This window comes from Cydia splendana, chromosome 9, assembly GCF_910591565.1.
Source record: "Cydia splendana chromosome 9, ilCydSple1.2, whole genome shotgun sequence".
NCBI classification, from domain to species: Eukaryota; Metazoa; Arthropoda; class Insecta; order Lepidoptera; family Tortricidae; genus Cydia; species Cydia splendana.
Window position 1 is genome coordinate 7,669,890 of NC_085968.1, and position 14,346 is coordinate 7,684,235.

A 14,346-nucleotide genomic window follows, 5' to 3' on the forward strand; every position below is an offset into this window, starting at 1 on the left:
ACATAGTAAAATTCATTAATTTAAATTGGCTTAGTTAGCTATTAGCTTGATTAGTATAGAATTCCACAATTATTTATCACAGAAAACTAGTTGTTTTATAAGTATAATTATTAGCAAAGAAAATATGCTCGGCAGAATTTAAATATTCTGATAGACGAAAACTTTTGAGGCGTTAACAACTTTTTCATCAAAGAAGAAGTTTGAGCATCAATTTAAACAGGCATCAGATTGTGTATCCAGTTCTTTATTCTATAACTTTACTATGCTAACAATAAATGTGCAAAATGGCTCCATATATATAGATGCACTATAGGATTAATATGACTTATCTCTCTAACTCAAATGCAACAAAGAAAATATACCCTTTCCGGTGGCCTTTTTCTTGACATGCATTAAGCGTATTTAAGTTAATATTGTTAAAAATGTATATTGTTCCCATGCTAGCTTGCGTAAAAATACGTGTGATCGAGCGTGACACACATATACTCATATTGATTTTCATTATGTTGGTAGGTGTTGAATTTTGTTTCTTAACCCTTAAATCCATAGTATTGTAAAATGTCTACAAAGCATTAGACAGCTCACAGATAAAAAAAGGGCTTACGTTCTTGAACGCACCTTTATATCGAACGTCAAGTATGATGATTTAAGGGTTAAATTTTATGCATAATTATTAATTTATAAAAATTACATTCGTTTTAAGACGAAAAGTCGGAAAGCTTGGAAAAATCCATAAGTTGATAATTTTTAGTATGTGATTTTGAACGGTGTTTTCGGGGTTTGTAATTATTTTATATTTAAAAACTTTATCATAGGTGTATGACAAATAGTGTACCTTTCTAATGGTTGTAAAAAAATTAATATATCTATTACTGAAAATTACATATTTACATAAATATGATTTAGCCAATTCAACTTCTAACACTGATACATATATTAATTTCGGGCAAAAAAAAAATCATGCATTTAAGGGTTAATACTTATGGACCTGTTCCAGTTTTATCTTAGTCAATAGCTCCAAGTTTGAAGTTCAATATGCAATAACAATAAAATAAGTAGGTACCTACTAATCTTATTTGTAGAGTCGTGTCGCATATTTTTGCGGCCTTCGAAGTATATTATTGCAGGTGCCTGTACAGCCGTATAAGGGAAAAGCGTATATTGGATACTGTTGAAATGTCAAATCGGTATCAACATATGACCCATTTTTACTAGAGGTAGCAAGGCAGCTAGGTAGGTATAAACTGACTCCGTTTACTTAGAGTTTAAGTTTGTGTATTGCAATTACATAAACGACTAATTTTCAATATTATTATTATTAATTAATTAAAAAGTGAGATGGTATAGTTGATGAGTATCGTGCGAAAATGATCTTATTAGATACAAATCAGTGCTTCAAATATTTCGTAGATAAAGTTAATGACGGCAAATGATTCGACGACAGGAGACGTTATGGAGACGAAAAACAAAAGTTATTAAGTATTTCCGATATAACTTCTAACAACTCCTGGCATCGAGCCCCACGGGCCCTAGCGTAAGTAAGTAGTTCAGTAAATAGTTAACATATCCACGGTTATAAATATGTTGCGTCAAAAGCCGTGAGCCAAATTTAGTTATATTACAAATTTATAGAAAACAAATTCTCACAAGATTCATAATAAAATAGTACTTCTTCAAAAATATAAAGGTAAAATAAATTTGGAAATACACATACTTTGCAATTGAAATACTGATTTAACAGTCCTTTCTTTACTTTGATTTGAAACATTACGTACGTAAATACTATGCGTAAGATGAATACGAATACAATCTTTGAGAAACTTAACTTTGAAATTCAATATGTAATAAAACACGACTTTACATCGGCCCAGTCAGCAAGTGTCGTATTACTAAATAGCGGGTCCTCATCAACTGCTTTCGAGTGGAAAATGTGATGTCCAAACTCGCGGAATGTGCCCCGGGGTAGTATTCCAATCACTTATCCGAACGGTTGTGAGTCGAAATCTCTGGAAAACCAGTAGAAAAGTTCGCCCTAGGCAGAGATACTTGTACCCATTTGTTACAGATCTCGAGGCTACCATGATTTGCCTTAGCATTCGACTCGTTTGCGCTCAGCGTAGCAACCGGAGTACAAGGTTTTGAAAGGGTTTTGGGACTCCTTTGACATGTCCCGACATCGGACTCATCCGCTGGACATGCCTTTGGGTCGATAAAAGCGGGTCACGGATCACGGATTGTTTCACGGATCCTTCTTAAATAATTATGTTTTAGTTCAAAGTGAAGACTTGATTGTAAAGCTGTGTGGTTAAGTCAACTGATTATTGACCATAGTAGATGTCTATATTATAAAGTGTTGAGATTGTCTGATATTATTCAGATACGCAGCGCTGAAGTTTTAAATTGGGAAGAACTTACATTACCCAGCGCAAAATTTATATACTTATATGTATAGGTAGGTATATAAAAAGAAACCTTCACAGCGGGATAATCTGGTGAACGGATGAAAGTATATATCTGACTATTTATGCTGACATTGTCATAAACGTACCTACGACATGACATACGATTGATACCTAAGACATGACGGCACTCAGACAATGATACCAGCAAGAAATTCCTTTTGTTTATTCCATTCGCTCCAGCTTTCATGAATGTGCCTAATTATTTACTTAATGCGCAGTGACAATAATTTTCGGAGATAAGTATAACCTTATCTTATACTAACATTGTATTTCGTTCGTACGATTAGTATTTTTAAAACCTGAAGATAAGGTTCTCTATTTATAAACCATCGGTAGAAATCAAATTCTATGTTTTGCCACTGGGACCAACCTCAAAATGAAACGATATACTAGAATAACTAGACATGAAATGGCCAAAGGTAACGTTGTGATTGGGTAAGACGAGTTATTTATTTATTTACTGCATTATAAAACATTGGTAGAGAGCCAAGTCTATTTAGATGTGGCAAGTGCGACACATATCGTTGGTAATGAGAAATTAGTTTTGAATTAGCATTGCAAGAATCGGCCATTATAATCATGCCTTCTTCACGCCAGAAGCGGTTTTCAGTTTTTGTAGTAACAAAACAATAATATTCACAGGATCAAACGCAGGTACGAGTAACGTTTATATAAAGATAAAGAAATGGTATTGTGTAAAAATGTCAGTAGCATCATAATATGTAGGTTAGGTAGTTTTTTATCTTGGTTGTTTATTTGGCTTCTTACTCAAGGACGTGATTACTTTTTTATTTTTTATTGATTGTACCTAACATGTCTGTAATAAAATAACAACTACTTTTTGTGGCATAATGCGATTTCACTAACAAAGTGCGTGCGAGATATATATATGTACATACATACAGACGCACGATGTCCAATAACCGATTAAGACGAGATTACAAAGTTTGAATAGTCTGCCAGATGTTATTTGAGCTACAAGTAAAAGATCTAAAAAGTATAAACCATTTTTTTCTATGAAAAACCTGACCATCTATTTAAAAATCGCTTAGAAACCCCTTGGTAAAAATGTAATTGATTAACATCTCATGAATTAAAATCGGCCCACTAGACACACGACACCTTTTCCCACAAAAATACATACATACCTATATGCATACATACATGTATATTGTGAAGACTTCTAAAATCACCCTTCACGTAATCGGATATAAATACATGTAGATAGCCATCATTGCCATCAATGATCCGTATTTTGTCCTTTTTATTAAAGAATAACAGCAGAGCAAAGTTAAACCAGGTTGGTAGGGAACCAATTCGCAACTATCTATACCTACTCTCAATAGGCTTCTTGCAAATCGTTCGCAGTAGTATTAAGGTGGCCACTGACGAGCCTTCCAACAGACCAAATAGCGTGGCTGCAATCCAAAATCAGCCCGTGAATGTCAAAAACATACAATGTTTAATATTAGGATGCCGTCCATTTGGATGAATCCATTGTAACGGCATCCATTTGGAAGGCTCGTCAGTGGCCTGCTTTAGAGCTGTTTCCCACTGACGTCCAGTTTTTTGCGGGTACGGTTTTTTGCAGGATCCCGTTTTAGTAGTATAGGTGCTAATACACACGAGGATTCCGTTTGCGGGATCCTACATGCATAATACAGAAAACTGGATCCTGCAAAAAACCGTACCCGCAAAAAACTGGACGTCAGTGGGAAACAGCTCTTAAGATACAGATTCAATTGGTGCGTACTATACCAACATTAAAATAAAATATTACCTATACACATTACAATCACGAATGAAGGTCAACTCAGAACTCCATTACCTACACGTGACAATCGGTTAATCTAATTAAATGTTGTTACTACTGTTGCCTACCTATTTACCTTGTTTCCGACGTTTCGTTCGACAGTGGTTGCACGTCTCGTGATATCAATGACATGGGTACAAAAGCGACGAAATGTCAATTTCAATGAGGGTAAATAGAAAATCAACCTTCTATCTATTTATTGCCACTGACATTTTAATAGACTTAAAATATATTTTTTTTGCATGTATGTTACCTCAGTAGGTACTCCGTCATTTCAGAACTGCGCACAATTCATAACAAAAACGTAAAACTAAAAGAGACTGATATATGTTTGCAGTCGGTGACAAGTATAATACTTACAATACCAGTGAATAATACCCCAAAACAATGTTCAAAAAAATGTGTCCCCTCTCCCTTCTCACCTTTGAAACGGGGCTACAAAACATTTGAAAGAAATCAAGAAAATGTAGCTTATAATTCTTATAATCTTCTTATATAATCTTATAATTAATTTCCACGAAAATTGTTTTGAACATGCTCAGTTGAGCCATTGATGAGGACGTAAATGCCGTGAAGGTATCTACGCCCTTTGGCTTGTACGGCTTTTTAATATACATAGTATGAAGGTACGGAACCATCCATTGTGCGTGATCAGATACGCATTAGGGTTCAATGAAGTCTTTGACCCTTCAACGGCAAAAAATAGCCGAGGTAGTGAGTTCAAGCTCAAGCCTCGATTGTTCCAATGATTCTGATTAGAAAAAAAATGCAAAACAATGGCTAAAAGTTATGTTGTTTGTAACCTAAATGCATTGCGAATTAAAGGGAATTAAAATATGTTAGCTACCTGCCAGTAGTCCGTCTCCTGGCGGATACCGGCGTTCTGCGCAGAGGGCGTCTCGTGGCGCCACGGGCGCTCCACCGACGCGGCGCTTCGCTCCACCTGAACAGTCCCCTAGTCAGCCCACTACTCCAGCCAGACCACATCATACGTAACACCGAAGATACTTAAACTATTCTGAGTGACTCCCCTACTATAGCTTTGTGTAACTGTTTGAAAAAGGCTATGTCGTTAAAAACCTTATAATACTGAGGGCCGTGTTACAACTGTGGGTATCGTATCGTTATTGTTCGAAAAGCAAGACATATTATGTTTACCTAACTATGAAAGACTAATCATAAGCAATTAACAGAGGGACATTGGCAGCGAACCACCTTAAGGGCAAAAATCGTTTCAACGTCTTGCAGACGGTGAGGCGATATCATTAAAGTGATGAGCATGGAATTTAAAAATGTGGGTGTTGAAAAAAAAAGGTTACCTCAAGTAAAGTTTATTACCGTCCATTGTCTTTATGACGGTCAGCATTTGCAAATTAAGATAAGGAATCAAAAATGCATCCTAATTGGTTATCTTGGGAGGCGGAGTTTAGCTCGCTCGTAAGGATCGAGGTAAACATTTTCTAAAGTGGTTCACCGGGAATGTCCCCAATTGTACCTACTTAGAAAAAAATCCTGCATAGCTAACCTTAAGACGGGAACGTGAAATCGCCGTCATTATTAATAAAATTTAATTAATTCATGGTTGAGAATTTACCTAAATAGTCAGTCACTCAAGGAAGTAATTTAGAACCAGCGTGCTATTAAAACGCTTGACTCGTGTACACAAAATTAATAACAAAGTAATTGTTGATAATCAGATTTTCGAAGCGGGTGTGTTATTAACTTATTATAATTTTGGTACACTGCAATTGAATTTCATATACATATACTTAAAAATAAAATCATAAAAGTAGAAATGAAACTTCCGTATTACATTATAACGTCATAAAATAAAGCTATAACTATACTTTCGTTGTTCTACCTAATTGCACAAATGCACATACCTGTTCATAATCAGATCAAGGTCAGTAAACTCAACCTTGTGGATGGTCTAACGTTATATACTTTAAAAATAGTCAAGTCTGTTGGAACGCCAGGCATGATCAATAATTTTGAAAGATCTTCTGACGCGTTAAAAGATGAATCACCCTGAACAATTCCGCAGCCACGATGCAGCGGGCGAAGCGCAAAAGACAAACTTTACTTAATAAAATTATACTGCAAATTTTATTTTGAAATGAAATGCCGGTAAAAAACAAGTTTGAGGAGTCTGAATCCAAGCTAATAGTAATTTAAAATCCATTTTTAGGGTTCTGTTTTTGCCATTTTAGCTACGTTCTACGTACTTATAGTTTCGTGATGTCCGTCTGTCCGTATGTCATAGCCATTTTAAACACACCAGTGAGAGCGTTTTTTTATTGAGTAAATACTTTTGGAAATAATAGCTTCAAAAGTCCAAAATAATATGACCTCCCCTGGCGTACAAAAAATGTAAAACGACTGAAGTGCCGTAACGATACGGCGTTTTGTTTGTATCGTATGAAGGTACGGAACCATCCATTATGCGAGGTCCGACACACACTTGGCCGGTTTTTTGCTAATGCTTGAGAACCTAACACATTCGGTCCATCATTCCACCGATCGAATCAAACTAAAAAGTAAGTAACGGCTATTTAGGTAAGTAAGTACCTAACTAATGTATAATTTAGTTCATTACTTGCAGATTTAATAAGGCCTAGCTCCGGTTCTAGCATGTAATTTAGATTCATACCTAGTACCTACTCAGGGAAAAGCGTTCCACTGAGAGCGTCTTCACATTGGCCGATCCAATATCGGATGTCGGAAGGAAGTACAATTTAAGATATGTTTTTCTCTGTATTTATTTATGCATTTAATAAATCATTATTACTAAATAACTGATTTGCAAGACCGAAGTGATCCCATAAGTGTATCGCGAACAAAGTTTTGTGCGGTACACTAAAAACGATAAATAACGCAATAACGGCGGACTTAATGCCAATGGCACTCTCCTCCACCTGTTTTTGTCATCTTAGGCGCTTTCCGACATACGATATCGGAAAGGCGCTTCTGATAAATTCAGCCATGCCGGAGCCCCCGTCAGCTGTTGGACCGATAATATTTGTTTGTGTGCGTATGTGTAAGCGTAATGCTTGTTGTAGTGTGCGTGACCCCTAAAGACGGCGCCCGGTCGCGCCCCCGGGGCCTGTCTACGCAGATGTAGGATCCTACATCCGATATCGGATCGGACAATGTGAAAACGCTCTGACGACTCTTGTCACAAAAACTATTTCCCTTTCCATCAAAGCTTATTCTGCATGAACAATAAGCATTTCACCAACTCGCGCACTCGATTCGAGATCGCAAATAGAATAGAAGTTTTCCGTTTCGTATCGTTCTTTGATCCCGGTATCACGTAGTGCACACGTATGCTATGTCTACGAGTAGATAGACTGAATTCGAGCGCATTCGAATTGTAGGTATCCGAGATATGCGAGTGAAAAGAACCCGCTGCCATGCTGCACCGCCTCTCCGCGTTATTAAATCACTCAATTAATTTCTTTGTGTCCAATCCTTTGTCGACTGATACAAACTAGAGTGATTGAATTCCTTTGTGATGATGTAGGGTTCAGTAGAAAATTTTTATTTGTCCGTCGTTTATAAAATGGATTTATGAACTCCAATAGCTTGGTACCTATAATTTCCCTTTTACCCGATGAAGCTATGCCAGCAAAGTAGTACAATGGTGTTACATTGTATTGAATTATAGCTTGTAATATTGTGAAACCTTTTCCCGCCTTATTTGAGTACATTGTTTCGTTATTAAGTTACATCCACAATTTTGCGATGATATTGCGCTTCGTATATGCTTAGGGCATTGTCCTCTCCGTAGTAAAATAAAATTGTAAGCATTTACCTGCCGTTAAAAGCAGGAAGCTCTAAACTTAATCTTACTTTGATGTTGCTTCTAAAACACAATTTCCTCCTGTCTGTAGTAAATAGGAAGCCCTTTTAATTTTCCTTCGAACCTTTAAACTTGAAATCAGAAATCAGAAAAACGAAATCAATTTATGGAATGTTGTCATAGTATTTTAATTTAAGTTTGACAATAGACCGTTCGTTATTACATACTTATTCGCTTAGCCAAACGGTAAAACTGATGCACTTTTGTGTCAGATTTTTTAAAACAAAGATTTACAAAGCTTGATAGGATAGGTTATCCATTACGCAGTTGGTGTTTGTATTTATTAACGCGGTCTTATTGAGATTAGTCTTTTGGTAATAAAATACTTAATTATTTGTTATTTACAAATAAGTTATATGGGTTACGTTTATTTTACCCACTCATTTACTCTTCAATGGTTTGACATTTCTATCTTAAGGGGCCCACTGATTAACAGTCCGCCGGACGGTATCGGCCGACAGGTTGTTCGGAACTGTCAAAATTTTGTTCTAATTGACAGGCCGATACCGTCCGGCGGACTGTTAATCAGTGGGCCCCTTTAGCATAAAATTGTATTTCCGGCAACTTCTTCGAACAAAATGTCTATAATTATGTTTAATACAGTTTTCCACTGTCAAAGTTTCGACCTATAATTATGAACAAACTAAACAATACAAAAATGGTCGGACGGTTTGTTATGGTTTCTGTTATATCAAACAATTATCATTCATCTCGCAACAGATTAATTAGAGGAGTCGAAGTCCAAGTTACCACCCAACGTGTCTGCTATGAAGGTTAATTCTCAACCATGGGAGTTGATTAAGACAGACAATGTGATACCTAGTTGTTAAATACCTAAGACAAAACAAATCAACAACGTCGACATACAATTATGTGTGTATGGAGGAAAAAGAGAATCAACTCTGAACAGGAAATGTGTAGTGCAATTTTAGATTCAGTTGTACCTATTTACGTCTTAGGAATGGAATCGTTTTCCAAGATTTGCAACAATTAGAAGTATATAATTTAGGTGGAGCACTTCTAAATAAAAATATTTATTTGGTTTTAGGTGATACTTGTTGTAGTAACAAGACGTGGACCTTTTACTAGAATAATCACTACTGCCGGTCTGGCTGGAGCTAGTGGTGGTGGTACTAAGGGTGGAGAGGTCGCTAGAGGCCCGCGCGGAGCGCAGTCGCGGCAACACGGGGGCCTCGTCGGCCTCCGGCGTCGTCGCCGGCACTTCGCACGCCCAGCCCAGCGCGCGAGCTGCTGACCACACCGCGAAAACAAATGTCAGCATGGCGCTAACGCGCCACGCGCCCTGCTCTCCCGCCCCCTGACGAAACCATCGGTCCGTTCACTCAAGACATCAACATAAATCACTAACGTCACTCGCGTACCACGTGCGGCCGCCGGCCGTAACGGCGTGCGCGACCCGCGCGAACGCTCAACCACTACTGTATCGAACTCGTGCCGTCGCGGAGTGACTTCAACGCACTAGCCGCCAGTGTCTATCGTCATATCGAAAAATATTCACTTGCCTGTTTTAGTCGTGTTTATCTACACACATTTTCATTCAACATCTTTTTAATTCTTACTAAAAATATTACGGCACTTGTCATTAGGATAGGGCAGGTGTCACTGTTGCACTCTTGTCGTATAGGTTACGCGTTGTTGATACCGGGTGTTTATGCGAGCGGAGCGGAGTGCGTGACGCTTGTTGACGTTGCGCGGCGCGGGGAACGTGAGCGGCGACGTCACCCGCGCCGCCACCGACCGAAAGGGCACGTTCTATATTTGTAATAACCCACAGTCACATCACAAGACACCGAAGCGATTGTATCATTTATTGTAAGTAAAACGCTTGATCACTTGTTGCACGCGCGTCCCGTAACGGCTCTGCTGCGGTCGCAACAAATCGATCACGCCGGTCGCACAACGAAGCGGGCAAAGGTGTGCTTCGCGCGGGGAAATCGTGTCAACGTCATGTCGTACGGGAGCAGCACCACGGAACACCCTGCGGCTGCCCGGCGGCCATGTTGGCACCGCCATTTTGCCGGGGGTCGAAAGGGGCGAGCCGCATGCGTACGGCGGCACGCAACCCTGTGTAGGAAACGACGCAAGTCGCGTGCCGTGCGAACGGAAGCGCCCCTTACACCCTACACCCAAGAACTACTTTGACGCGCGATGCAAAGCACGTCCGTTTGTAGGTCAGGAAACTTTCAGTGAATCCTCTGAAGCTTGCCGCGGATCGCGGTAACTGATTTCAGTTTCATAGATTTAGGTTAGAAGAGATAATGAATGGAAAGCATGTAGTTTCATAAAATAATTTTTTGGCTCACTTAAACAGGGCCATCTTGGCAGTTTAGTTTAAGATAATATATTTTCTAGGTAAATTATTTTTTTCTTTTGAACAATAAAGTTTAAATAAAGAAATAAAGCATAAATAAAACAATTAAGTACCGTAATAGCAATGCCACTCTAAATAGATTAAAAAAAATATAAGATTAAAAATCAATAGGTACTACTGAAAAATTACTACATACAATATCTATTTTCTGTGAGTAGGTTTTTGTAGTAGTAGTATTAAACACTTTATTGCACAAAACAAGTACATAACACAGAGAGAATACAGTAAATGTGTACAAAGGCGAACTTATCCCGTTAAGAGATCTCTTCCAGCTAACCTTTAAGTAACTGAGAGATACATATGAAATGGTAGTCAAACTAAGATAAAATGTACATGACGGCGAGACTTAAAAGAAGTAGCTAAGTAAGCTAAAGAAGAAGCACCAACCGTAATTGCCTGCGACTTCTTAGCATTTACCTTCTTTTTTGTTTAGCTTCTTATTCAGACTCATCCTAAGTTTTAATTGGACTTTTGAATTTCAAACATGTACCCAATTTCAGATTCGATTCTAACATATCCGCCAACTTACGAATTAAAAGTTTTTCACTACATTCGATGTTTTGTACAGCTGTCATTAAAATAAATGTAAATTTACCTAAAGATTCCAATGTTTTTTGTAAGAATAATTAAGTAAGATATCTGAATGCCAATTAGGGACACAGACACATATCTAAACATGACCGCCAAAATCCGCTCGAACAGACGCAAAACCCTTTCGTTATTAGTGCCCATATCTACTTAATAATTTAACTAGGCTAACGTCACGTGTGTTGTTTTTTTGCAATAACTTGTATTCGTTTCTTCGAGGCCGATTGAAGAGTTTATGCTTTCACTTTGTATTGGTTATTTAATTAAGCAACGTTGAGGCTTGTAGTTACCTACTTTAATAGGTCATTTATTTACATACAATATATATACAGTGGTACTACTAAACGAAATTAATAACTAGCTTAAATCTAAAATAGGCCCTTGAGGCATTGTACCAAGGATGCTGGCGGCATTTCCTCGCTGTATCGCAATGCTGATACGTTGTGCGAGGTAGCCGCCAGCTCTTCGGTCACCAGTTACGTCAACCAGACGTTACCTACTTATTTTCTGACGACCGGTCTGGTCTAGTGGATAGTGACCCTGTCTGCTAAGCCGATGGTCCTGGGTTCGAATCCCAGTAAGGGCATTTATTTGTGTGATGAACACTAATATTTGTTTCTGAGTCATGGTTGTTTTCTATGTATATAAGAATGTATTTATCTATACAAGTATGTATATCGTCGCCTAGTACCCATAGTACAAGCTTTGCTTAGTTTGGGGCTAGGTTTGATCTGTGTAAGATGTCCCCTAATATTTATTTATTAATTTTGTGACTGGTGATTTTTAGTTTAAAATAAATTAACGACGAACAAAACGCAGTAAAATTTTTTGTCGGGTATAAGGTACCTCTATCTACGTTTACTATGGGTTTATGGGTTGATAGCTTTTTTTTCTCTCACGTTCTTAGTTATACACATGTTACCGTTAAAAACCGTTTTTAGTGAAAACGCGTTTTTCCTCTTAGTTAAAACTAAGGGGGTAAGGCATAATTACCTAATAGTACGCAGTTTAAAAAGACTTGTATTAAACATCATTTTACGTTTCTGTGTTGAAGAAGCTTCATATCTACTAAATCTTTATAAAAATGGTAATAAATACAGATTATTGGATCCCTATAATTTATTCTTCTTATCGTAAATTTACCCGAGCCTGCCTATGAGCCCCGTTTACAAGCAAATCACGTGTGGCTTTGAGGCTTTCCCATCTAATAGCCGTGAGGTGTTCTTGTTAATATAAGTATTATGCACTTTACCTATTTATTCATTTTTGATACAAATATGAATAGGTAACGACTACAATATTGATGTCGGTTGTTTAGCAGTCACATGTAACAAAATGTATAATGTATACAAAATTTAAAATTCAGATTTTGAAATGTCGGAAAATTTAATTTGAAGCGGGTGTTTCCGTACCAAATTGTTTGGAGGTTAATGAGATCGCGGGGACACGTATTAGGTTTCTTTTGTAGTTGTGTTTATTTATGTGTGTGTGTATATTAGCTCAAGGGTTGCGCCGATTGATCTGATGCATGGAGGGATACTTTAAAGCTCCTCTTCACGTTGGGCCAACGCCAACGAGGGACGCATTTATGCGTTAGAGGGAGCAAGTGATATTGCTATCTCATTCTACTGCATGGCTGCGTCCCTCGTTGGCGTTGGCGTTGGCCCAACGTGAAGAGGAGCCTTTACTGGTTTCTATTGTGCCTCGGATGAACAATGAACAAGCAGCGTTCAAAGCTGATACTGTACAAGTTGGATTTAAATGTCACAATCAATAATTATTCTGCGGGGCAGACGCTATTGTTAATAGTAAATTACCCATGAATCATAACACAAATGTAAAATTTGCTTTATTTTATTTCAAATATTGTCTAACCGTTTTATTTAATGTGGACACTTTAAACTGGTATCCCCTATTATAATTTCAATACCCAAGGTTCAAAATCTGCCACATGTATATTAAACGTGACCGCACAACTAAATTAGTAGTATGCCTTTCGCGTTAGCTCCGACATCGGCAACACAATGCTCGTTACCTTGGCAGCTAATGGCCGTCTCCATCCACCATGTTATTACGTACGTTGTACACAGTCAGCTACACTTTATCAGTTCAGGCTAGGTTCTCAACCGCCTTTGATAACCTTCAGTCATTTGCTAAGATGCAAAACATTAGCTGCCGTATTCGAACTTTAAGATACGTCAATTAATAGATCTAGAAACGATATGAATTATATTCGAAACGTCTCATTTGACACTGACATATCTAATCCATATCGTTTCTAGATATATTAATTGACGTATCTTAAAGTTAAAATCGGACCGTAGGTTTAGGTACATTGAATTCAGTTCGTCTTTTGTTTTTTTTTTATTGTTTTGAGTTTGCATTTTTATTTTTGCTGTGGCGACAGTGCAGTTAGGTATATCAAACATAAAACATTCTTTCCGAACATGTGTTCTTGACAGTACTTAAGAACTTTGACATATCAATAAAGGCGATCATATTAGGTGGATTGGGGTGTTATTCACAGCGCTTACCACTACATTGCCATAAATAATGAGTGTAATCTTTAATCGCGGTCATAGGTCCAGATGAAACGTTTTGTAAATAAGCAGATTATGCAGACTTGAAGCGTTGCGTCTGTGGCCTGACTTCTCACCCGACAGACTGTCGGGCGTATCCTGTGTCGCGCCCACGGCTGTGGCCGAACATAATTAGTGTGAGGATTGCATGTAGATGCAATTACGCCTCCCTTTACGGACAGATTGCACGGTAATGATTAACGCTTTGAGAATGCGGCTTTGTGGGCTAAATAGATATTGTTACGTGCAAATATATTCAATAAAATGTCATTCAATGTGCAATTAGGTAGATATTATGACGGTATTTATGAAATACGTACGTACCAATACGTTATTCATATTTAAGAAATTATAACACATATGAATGAACGCCTAATAAAAATCATTTTTCGTTAAGAGAAAAACGTTGTTTCCATATGACCACCTACACCGTAATACATTTGCGTCTGGGATGTATTAAATTTTCTCTACTAAACGCATAATATCGATAGAAAAACTTGCTGTCGCAATAAAAAAGTCAAGTTGTTCAATAAATATAAATAAAGATTGAATTACAGATTGTTGAATAAGTAAAGTTGGTCGATAGAAAAGTGGCGCTGTCTTGTGTCGGAGGCCAAGTCTAATTTTGGGTTGCTGAGCCAACGGAGTAA

General features: G+C 37.7%; 1 protein-coding gene across 9 annotated transcripts in view; it reads right to left on the reverse strand.

The window, feature by feature from the left end:
- Positions 1 to 14,346, reverse strand: part of LOC134793522 (3',5'-cyclic-AMP phosphodiesterase) — a 534,412-nt gene that overhangs the window by 137,524 nt on the left and 382,542 nt on the right. The window contains exons 1-2 of one of the 9 annotated variants that reach the window (XM_063765109.1): positions 9,217 to 9,634; positions 5,123 to 5,218 (exon numbers count right to left, since the gene is read on the reverse strand). The exons of 7 other annotated variants lie outside the window; for them this stretch is intronic. In XM_063765109.1, coding sequence (XP_063621179.1) covers positions 5,123 to 5,218; positions 9,217 to 9,419 — 299 coding nt within the window. In that variant the 5' untranslated portion in view covers positions 9,420 to 9,634. Of the gene's footprint in view, positions 1 to 5,122; positions 5,219 to 9,216; positions 9,635 to 14,346 lie in introns of those variants that run through there. One more of the 9 variants, XM_063765112.1, reaches the window with a different exon arrangement.